This window comes from Coregonus lavaretus, assembly GCF_964263955.1.
Source record: "Coregonus lavaretus genome assembly, chromosome: 7".
NCBI lineage: Eukaryota > Metazoa > Chordata > Actinopteri > Salmoniformes > Salmonidae > Coregonus > Coregonus lavaretus.
In genome coordinates, this window is record NC_139994.1 from 28,086,609 (window position 1) to 28,097,052 (window position 10,444).

The following is a 10,444-nucleotide window of genomic DNA, read 5'->3' on the forward strand; positions in this document are numbered from 1 at the left end:
GGTTTGCATATTGTGATCACAGTTATTAAGATGGTTGCATCAGTTTATGTGATTTAGATAGCCTTGTATATTGATTGTTCCTTCTTTGGAACTGACTGGAATTAGATATAATTTTGCAAACCAGCATAATGTGGCTTGCAGGCCTGATGTGGCACCCGAGACAGAAGTTTCAGAGCACTGTGTTAATGAATAATTAGGCCATCAAAAATGTTGTTTGTAACGTCTTGTAGCAAACGTCTTGTTTGCATTTTGAATGATAGTACATTTACTTATGCAGGCCTTGATAAACGCTTCAGGGCTGCCTGAGGGCACATGAATGCAACAACCATGTGTCTGTCACTAACAATTCTCCCTCCCTTTCTTCTCCCCAGGCGCCTCCTTCGACAAGAGCTCGGAGACGTGGTTGGCGCTGGCGCGCGTGGCGGCCCTGTGTAACCGGGCGCAGTTCAAAGCAGCTCAGGACCAGCTGCCCATCCTGAAGAGGGATGTGGCGGGTGACGCCTCCGAGTCAGCGCTGCTGAAATGTATCGAGCTGTCCTGCGGCAGCGTCAAACAGATGAGGGAGAAGAACAAGAAGGTGGCCGAGATCCCCTTCAATTCCACCAACAAGTACCAGGTGAGTGAACAATATGGAGAACAAGTGCACACCCTGGATCCCGTAGGTATCAAACATCTCAGAGTAGGAGTGCTGATCTAGGATCAGATCCCACCTATCCATGTGATCTTATTCATTGTGTTATAAAAGGCAAAACAGGTCTAGAGGTGGGTATGACCTGGGTCTGCTTTAGTATAAGATTGTCGTTAACATATCTATAGATCCTGAACCATAGAAAAATAATGATTAGTAACCCTGTCCTGAACTTAGCCAGGGTCAAACAAAAGAGACCCCAATGTTTTACCATTTTACCTAAGCATGTGCTTTGCAGACATAACAGGGACAGTAGTCTTGGTTAGGGTTTAGCCGGAGTGTGGATATGAAGCTAGGGTTAGGGAAAACGAGGGTTTGTATAAGGAGTTTGAATAAGAGGCTGAACACAAGTGTTTGATTGTGCTCCTCCCCCCCCCCCCCCCCCCCCCCCCCGCCAACCAACAGCTCTCTGTGCATGAGACAGAGGATGAGAACGACAACCGCTACCTGCTGGTGATGAAGGGAGCGCCAGAGAGGATCCTGGACCGCTGCTCCACCATCTTGATCCAGGGCAAGGATCAGCCTATGGACGAGGAGATGAAGGAGGCCTTCCAGAACGCCTACATGGAGCTGGGAGGACTGGGAGAGAGAGTACTCGGTGAGACAGCAGGGTGAGAGGGCGAGAGGACAGAGGGGGGAGGAGGGAGGAAGTCCCGGGGAAAAGAGAGAGTTCCAGAACGCTTACACGGAGCTGGGAGGACTAGGAGAGAGAGTACTTGGTGAGAGAGAGAGGGAGGGATGGATGAGAAGAGGGAAGAGAGGAATAAATGGGAACCTAAAGAGGCCTTTCAGAACGCACACTAATACTAATGATAATAACAATCTAATACCTCCCCAGGTTTCTGCCACCAGCTAATGCCCGAGGACCAGTACCCCAAGGGCTTTGCTTTCGACTGTGACGATGTCAACTTCACCACAGAGAACCTGTGCTTCGTGGGCCTCATGTCCATGATTGACCCTCCCCGTGCCGCCGTGCCCGACGCTGTGGGCAAATGTCGCTCCGCTGGCATCAAAGTCATCATGGTGACCGGCGATCATCCAATCACAGCCAAGGCTATTGCTAAGGGTGTGGGCATCATCTCTGAGGGCAATGAGACAGTGGAGGACATCGCCTCTCGCCTCAATATCCCCATCAGCCAGGTCAACCCCAGGTAAGAGATATGAGGAAGGAGTGTGTAATATACTCAGTCAGTCACTCAGTCACTCAGTCAGTCACTCAGTCAGTCACTCAGTCACTCAGATACTCAGTCAGTCATTCAGATACTCAGTCAGTCACTCAGTCACTCAGATACTGAGTCTGTCACTCAGATACTCAGTCAGTCACTCAGATACTCAGTTAGTCACTCAGTCACTCAGTCACTCAGATACTCAGTCAGTCAGTCACTCAGATACTCAGTCAGTCATTCAGATACTCAGTCAGTCAGTTAGTCACTCAGTCACTCAGATACTCAGTCAGTCAGTCAGTCACACCCAAATGCTTGAATACACTTATTCACCAAAAACACTAACTTTCTGCATTTCTGTGTGTGTGGATCAGCGATAGCAAACATACTCTCACTCACTGTCTTCCTGTGTGTGTGTGTGTTCCAGGGATGCCAAGGCATGTGTGATCCACGGGACAGACCTGAAGGACCTGTCTCAGGACCAGATGGATGACATTCTGAGGAACCACACTGAGATTGTGTTCGCCAGGACCTCCCCCCAGCAGAAACTCATCATCGTGGAGGGCTGCCAGAGACAGGTGAGGTGCACACACACGCACACACACACACACACACTTCCTACATATTCTATCATACAGTAGTAGATAAAGAGGAGGCTTTTCACAATATTCACTAACCCCCCTCTCCTCCCTGTCTCTCAGGGTGCCATCGTGGCTGTGACTGGTGATGGTGTGAACGACTCTCCCGCCCTGAAGAAGGCTGACATCGGTGTCGCCATGGGGATCTCCGGCTCAGATGTGTCCAAACAAGCCGCTGACATGATCCTGCTGGACGACAACTTTGCCTCTATCGTCACCGGAGTGGAAGAGGGTGAGAGAGAGAGGGAGGGAAGAAGAGAAGGAGGGAGGGTAAAAGAGGGATATTAGCAGGGAGGAAAAAAGGTAGGCGGGAAAGAGGTATACAGATGTAGGATCTTAATTTGATCACCCTGTTGCAGGAGATGTAACACTTTTAGTGTATTTAAGATTTAAAAAGGCTTCTGAAGTTTGTAATTTTCACTTTGAAATGTAATCCAATAAAAAAAATGTCCATTAATTATAATCCACATTATATTATATTATTATTTTCCTGCTGTATCAGACTGGCTCAAATTAAGATCCGACATCTGTAGGCTCCTAGGGAGGAAGAAATGAATGAGAGAAAGAGGTTGGTATGAATGATGGGTAGGATGGCGAGAGTAAAAAAGGTCAGGGAGAGGAGAGGAAGGAGATGAGAAAAGAGGGGTAATGGAATATTTGGAGACAAAAGAAAAGTGACAGTTAGAAAGATAACTTAGCTGTAATATGAGCCCATTGTTTGAAAATAAAATATATAATGATGTTGTCCTGGTGTAGCCTATACAAGCCTTTACTCTTGTGTCCCTCCAGGCCGTCTGATCTTTGACAACCTGAAGAAGTCCATTGCCTACACCCTGACCAGTAACATCCCTGAGATCACCCCTTTCCTCTTCTTCATCCTGGTCAACATCCCACTGCCCCTAGGAACCATCACCATCCTCTGTATCGACCTGGGAACCGACATGGTGAGATACACATGCATGGCACATGCACACACACAGGCAAATTGTAGTTTGTTAAATGTATACACTATGAAGATTAAAAATACAATTTGAATCGAAGGTCAGTCGTCCTGGTCGAATCGTTTGGTCTGTTGTCCTTTGCACCACAAAGAGAGGCAGTGTATTGATATCCACTGTCTTCCCTTAACCTTAATGTATGTCTACAGGTGCCAGCTATCTCCCTGGCCTACGAGGCAGCAGAGAGTGACATCATGAAGAGACAGCCCAGAAACCCAGCCAGGGACAAACTGGTAAACGAGAGGCTGATCAGTATTGCCTACGGACAGATTGGTGGGTCTTTTAAAAGTCTATCTCTGTGTTCAGGTCCTTAGTCTGCGTTGGATTGACTCCCGGCCTAATTCTAATTCTATTTCTATTAGCGTAGTAGATAAAGCTAACACCTCTTCCTCTCCTCTCTCTGTCTCGGTAGGGATGATCCAGGCTCTGGGAGGGTTCTTCTCCTACTTTGTGATCCTGGCGGAGAACGGTTTCCTTCCCTCTTTGTTGGTGGGCATCAGGCTAAACTGGGATGACCGCTCGAACAACGACCTAGAGGACAGCTACGGACAGCAATGGGTATGCTAGACAGCCTTTCTTCCTTTTTTTCTTTTTTTTCTTTCTTTCTTTCTCTCTTTTTCATTAGCTCTCTCGGCTTTACTCACTATAACATTTATTTTTTTGACCACTCTTTCATCTTATTTTCTTTCATCCAGTCCTTATTAGTCTTATTAAATGAATTGCTCTCTGTCATCAACGCAACTTTCCACTTAGTCATCACCACAACTTTCCACTTAGTCATCACCACCACTTTCCACTTAGTCATCTCTACCTCTACTCTCATTCACTCTTTAACTCTCTGTCCTTGTGATTTTCTCTCCCTCCCATGCCAGACTTATGAACAGAGGAAGATAGTGGAGTACACCTGTCACACAGCCTTCTTCGTCAGTATTGTGGTGGTACAGTGGGCTGATGTCATCATCTGCAAGACCAGGCGCAATTCTGTATTCCAGCAGGGCATGAGGTCAGAACCCTTTATCTTTGCATCTGTCATCTAATGACACAGACTTTAGCATGACTAAATAACAGACATCTTCTTTTCTGTATTTAGATTAATCATTTGTTTTTATAGGGTTATGAAGCCCCTCTAATTTATGTCTCTCATAGCTAGGATAAATGTTGAGATTCATTATTTGTTTGTTTACAGGAATAAGATCCTGATCTTTGGGCTGTTTGAGGAGACGGCCCTGGCTGCCTTCCTGTCCTACACCCCAGGCATGGACGTGGCTCTCAGGATGTACCCCCTCAAGTGAGTACTCCAGCCTCTCTGTCCTCATTCACACATAGCAACAGTACCCTCTACTGAGTGACGTTTATATGGCAGTTACTTGACAGTAAAGTACCACCGTGTGGACTGGAGACAATTTCAATCTATGAATTGAAAAAATGATTTCCTCTTTAAGCACAATTATTCATTCTACTGAATGGCACTCTGGCTGTAACTAAAACATTTATTTGTCTTCCTTGTTCTCTCCATCCATCTCTTTCTCTCTCTTTCTCTCTCAGGCCCAGCTGGTGGTTCTGTGCATTCCCGTACAGTTTCCTCATCTTTGTTTACGATGAGATCCGAAAACTCATCCTGCGCCGGAACCCCGGAGGTACTACTCTCTCACGAACACACTTACTGTACTCACACAAATCTGTAGCATAATGTACTACAGTACGCATAATAACATTTACTAAGATAGAACCGGATGTTTTTACAGAGCATTGTGGGTACTGTTGTACATCATGCTACAAAATCCTACATGCACAAACCCACACAAACTCACATACAAACATGTAGAACAGACATGCACGTTAGCATACACTAAACCAGGGTTCTCCAACCCTGTTCCTGGAGAGCTACCCTCCTGTAGGTTTTCGCTCCAACCCCAGTTGTAACTAACCGGATTCAGTTTATCAACTAACTAATTATTAGAATCGGGTGTGCTAGATTAGGGTTGGAGCGAAAACCTACTGGACGGTAGCTGTCCAGGAACAGGGTTGGAGAGCCCTGCACTAAACCATCTTAGGTGAATTCAAGTTTCCTTTGATAGAAATGTTTGTTATTTTAATTTAAAATCTCTCTCTTCCCTTTCTTTTCTCTTCCCCTTCTCTCCAGGATGGGTGGAAAAAGAGACATACTATTAAATGATCAAAGCATTCTTTACTCCCCATTCCTCCCCTAAATTCATTCCCCTCCTTCTCTCTTCCCTACTGCCACCCATCCCTCTAATCACATACCAACCATACAAGAAACCGCATCTGAAAACTCCTCCGTTCCCCATCGTGTATTTTCTTCCAACATCGCCTTGAGGACCAACCACAGAGGAGGAGAGGAACAGGACGATCACGCCAGATCCCTGTGCCCCTCTCCGTCTCGCTGCCTTTTTTTCTACCCAAAGACTACAGCATAGTCAATACTGCCAATACTGTTCTAATGTTTACTATACAGTTATAAGATTGTTCATAAATGTGCTAATACACTGTAATGTACAAACTACCGGTGTAACTCTTCTCTATCAACAACAAAATGGCAGCTGCATCTAGATCCCACGGCGAGCGTTGTGGCATCGTTGTTACCCGTTCTACCCCGCCGTCCCCTCTTGACACTCTCACTCCCTCCACCAATTAACATTCCCCTCCAGCCACTCCCACCACTCCAGTAAACGTGGAATACTCACTCACGCCCTCTACAGGGGGAAAACATGTCCCTCCTCTTTCCTGCCTGTGTTCCCCTCCCCTCCTTCCCCCTCCTGTCTTCTGCCAATGTTGTTGTTGTTTTATATTAGAAGACTGAGTGTTTTTTAAACGATTGTTCGTAACATTTCTGGGTTTCTTTTTTTATGCTAGGAGTGGGTCTGATAGCTACTTGTCTGTGAGAACCGTGCGACCTCCCCTGACCTTGTAAACGTTCCCCCTCACTCCCCCCAACACCCTGTTGAAAAAATACAACATTCTTTCTGTGTCCTAGGAAAAATAGATTTCTCTCCAATTTCATTATTTGAATAAGTGAAAAATGGAATGAAGCACTGTACTTTACTTGCGAAACAGCAGCAAAAAAATCAATAAAAAGAAGGATCCCTATTTTTTCAGTTTGGTCTCAGTTAGTTTTTTGTGAGAGGTTTGGCAGAGAAAGACAAGACTGTAAATACATCTTTCATACTATCAATGCTCCTGATACCACTTTAAGGTAGACAGAATGTCTCGACTTATATACCAGGGGGATTGAAGGGTTATCTGCAATGAGGTGTGTTGGGAGCACTGATAGTGAGTGAGCATCACTTCTTCTTACTGCACATATTTTCAAACAGCACACAATTATGCTACTCTACTTACTCACTCATCATGGTTGGGCAAATAAAATAAAAAATAATACAAAAAAAGGCCATAAAAAGAAAGACAAATCATGGAAATATGCTAATGAATAATAATAATATAGATAAAGTAATATGACATAGGTATCCACTCTCAGCAGAATACATATGGGCATAAATGATGATGCTCACATCCTTTCTGTACACCACCAGTCTGTCACATTGCTGTACGTCCATTTCTGTTTTTCCTACCATTTAAATCCTGATACATTGCTAGTGCAATGGAAGCCATATAAGTCCTGAGGAACATACAGTGGGGGAAAAAAGTATTTAGTCAGCCACCAATTGTGCAAGTTCTCCCACTTAAAAAGATGAGAGAGGCCTGTAATTTTCATCATAGGTACACGTCAACTATGACAGACAAATTGAGAAAAGAAAATCCAGAAAATCACATTGTAGGATTTTTAATGAATTTATTTGCAAATTATGGTGGAAAATAAGTATTTGGTCACCTACAAACAAGCAAGATTTCTGGCTCTCACAGACCTGTAACTTCTTCTTTAAGAGGCTCCTCTGTCCTCCACTCGTTACCTGTATTAATGGCACCTGTTTGAACTTGTTATCAGTATAAAAGACACCTGTCCACAACCTCAAACAGTCACACTCCAAACTCCACTATGGCCAAGACCAAAGAGCTGTCAAAGGACACCAGAAACAAAATTGTAGACCTGCACCAGGCTGGGAAGACTGAATCTGCAATAGGTAAGCAGCTTGGTTTGAAGAAATCAACTGTGGGAGCAATTATTAGGAAATGGAAGACATACAAGACCACTGATAATCTCCCTCGATCTGGGGCTCCACGCAAGATCTCACCCCGTTGGGTCAAAATGATCACAAGAACGGTGGGCAAAAATCCCAGAACCACACAGTGAATGACCTGCAGAGAGCTGGGACCAAAGTAACAAAGCCTACCATCAGTAACACACTACGCCGCCAGGGACTCAAATCCTGCAGTGCTAGACGTGTCCCCCTGCTTAAGCCAGTACATGTCCAGGCCTGTCTGAAGTTTGCTAGAGTGCATTTGGATGATCCAGAAGAGGATTGGGAGAATGTCATATGGTCAGATGAAACCAAAATATAACTTTTTGGTAAAAACTCAACTCGTCGTGTTTGGAGGACAAAGAATGCTGAGTTGCATCCAAAGAACACCATACCTACTGTGAAGCATTGGGGTGGAAACATTATGCTTTGGGGCTGTTTTTCTGCAAAGGGACCAGGACGACTGATCCGCGTAAAGGAAAGAATGAATGGGGCCATGTATCGTGAGATTTTGAGTGAAAACTTCCTTCCATCAGCAAGGGCATTGAAGATGAAACGTGGCTGGGTCTTTCAGCATTACAATGATCCCAAACACACCGCCCGGGCAACGAAGGAGTGGCTTCGTAAGAAGCATTTCAAGGTCCTGGAGTGGCCTAGCCAGTCTCCAGATCTCAACCCCATAGAAAATCTTTGGAGGGAGTTGAAAGTCCGTGTTGCCCAGCGACAGCCCCAAAACATCACTGCTCTAGAGGAGATCTGCATGGAGGAATGGGCCAAAATACCAGCAACAGTGTGTGAAAACCTTGTGAAGACTTACAGAAAACGTTTGACCTGTGTCATTGCCAACAAAGGGTATATAACAAAGTATTGAGAAACGTTTGTTATTGACCAAATACTTATTTTCCACCATAATTTGCAAATAAATTCATTAAAAATCCTACAATGTGATTTTCTGGATTTTTTTTTCCTCATTTTGTCTGTCATAGTTGACGTGTACCTATGATGAAAAGTACAGGCCTCTCTCATCTTTTTAAGTGGGAGAACTTGCACAATTGGTGGCTGACTAAATACTTTTTTTCCCCACTGTATATATACATATGAGTCCTGAAAACACACATATCATATATACATTTGTGAATATTAAGATATATAAATATATACAATTCCTGAAAACACAAGAAAGTGAACACTTTTTGGAAAAATACATTTAAATTCATACAACATACTTTGCAATATACTATGCGAGATGAATACTTAAGGAACCATGGAAGCTCAAGAGTTTGATTCTAGTATATTCAATAATGAGTTCCACTCATAAAGCTCATAAACTCAGTCATACTTCATCACTTTATTTGAATGGGTATAGAAAAGTCCCTTGTTTTTGCAGAGCCCACACATTATTTGATACAGACATTTATTAGTATTCATGAACCACAAATCATAATTACATATTGTCGTTGAGATTTATTACGTTCATGTTTATTTGAAAATTATATTTTAACATGTATGCCTATAATGTACGACTTAGGGACAGTCAGGGGCCTGCATTTCTAAAGGTTTTAACTGTTTATCTCATAGGTTTACGGCGAAGGGTGTGTGTGTGTCTGTCTGTCTGTGTGTGTGTGTGTGTGTGTGTGTGTGTGTGTCTGTTTGTTTGCTCTAGTAATGGGCCTCTGACCGTGTGTGTGTTTGTGTGTGTGAGAGAGAGAGAGAGAGAGAGAGAGAGAGAGAGAGAGAGAGAGAGAGAGAGAGAGAGAGAGAGAGAGAGAGTTTGTGTTTCATGAATACTATTACAGGGCTGAGGGAGCCAATGATGGCTTGCCCATTTGTCGCACACAAATACACACACACACACACCTATATCCTGGGGATATAGGTCACCCCGTTTGCACTTGCTTTCTAGACCTTCTCTCTCATGAGACTGTCTTCTGATCTCTCTTCATTGTCCGTCAATTACTAGAAACCAGTTTCACCTAAATGGGCACATACAGTCCTTCGTTGTTGCAGCACATCAATGACTGTAGCAGCTCCTGGAGCCAGGGGCCTTTGTGAGCCTCTGAAATACACATCTTTAAACCCAATTCACAAACGCAAACAGTAGCATCCGCTTCATTGCATAAAAAAACATACTTTGAAGCTAGCTACTGTACCTCTCAGCACAGCACAAACATGTCTGCTCATTATGATGCCCACACACACACATGAACACACACAAACACACACACTCCTCTCCCCTCCACCCTGTAATCTCCCTGCACCGTGCCCCCCTCTCTCGCGCTCCACTGTTCTGTGTGATAGAATATCGATCGCTCGTCTCGGCGCGTCATTGAGGGGGGAGAAGGGAGGGTATGGTCAGACATGGTCCAAGGTTGTTTCCTTGGCAACAGGAGGATGGGTCAGAGGGTTGCCATGGCTCCTAGGTTGCCGGGGTCAGGTGGTGGGGGAGGGGTCAGTGGGTGGGCCAAATCTGTTTGCGTGTCGCTTAATGGGTAAGGGGGGTTGGGGGTGGGGAGAGCTCCTGCAATATTGGAGTGTCAGTAATGAATGTGTGGATACAGGGTGTGACACCGTCATGCACATATTACAGTGTAGGCCTTTCATTCACACAAACACACACACAAGAAAATATAAACAGGTCAGATTACATAGTCCAAAGTAGTATGACACATACAGATGTAGGATCTTAATTTGAGCCAGTTTGATACAGCAGGAAAATAATACGGCATTCACAGGAAATGTCAATTAACTATGTGGATTAAAATTAATGGCCATTTCTGTAGGGGTTGATACATCTGACATT

The 10,444-nt window shown here is 44.4% G+C and overlaps 1 protein-coding gene across 1 annotated transcript; it reads left to right on the forward strand.

Annotated features, from left to right (window-relative positions):
- The first annotated feature begins 376 nt into the window (after nucleotides 1-376).
- Nucleotides 377-6,602, forward strand: LOC311132146 (sodium/potassium-transporting ATPase subunit alpha-3). Its single transcript, XM_084165366.1, has 12 exons — nucleotides 377-616; nucleotides 1,094-1,286; nucleotides 1,527-1,839; nucleotides 2,279-2,429; nucleotides 2,553-2,721; nucleotides 3,279-3,433; nucleotides 3,637-3,760; nucleotides 3,900-4,045; nucleotides 4,360-4,490; nucleotides 4,674-4,775; nucleotides 5,033-5,124; nucleotides 5,631-6,602. The coding sequence occupies exons 1-12, from the start codon at nucleotides 557-559 to the stop codon at nucleotides 5,657-5,659; spliced, it is 1,665 nt and encodes a 554-aa protein (XP_084021492.1). The 5' UTR covers nucleotides 377-556; the 3' UTR covers nucleotides 5,660-6,602.
- The last annotated feature ends 3,842 nt before the right edge of the window (nucleotides 6,603-10,444 follow it).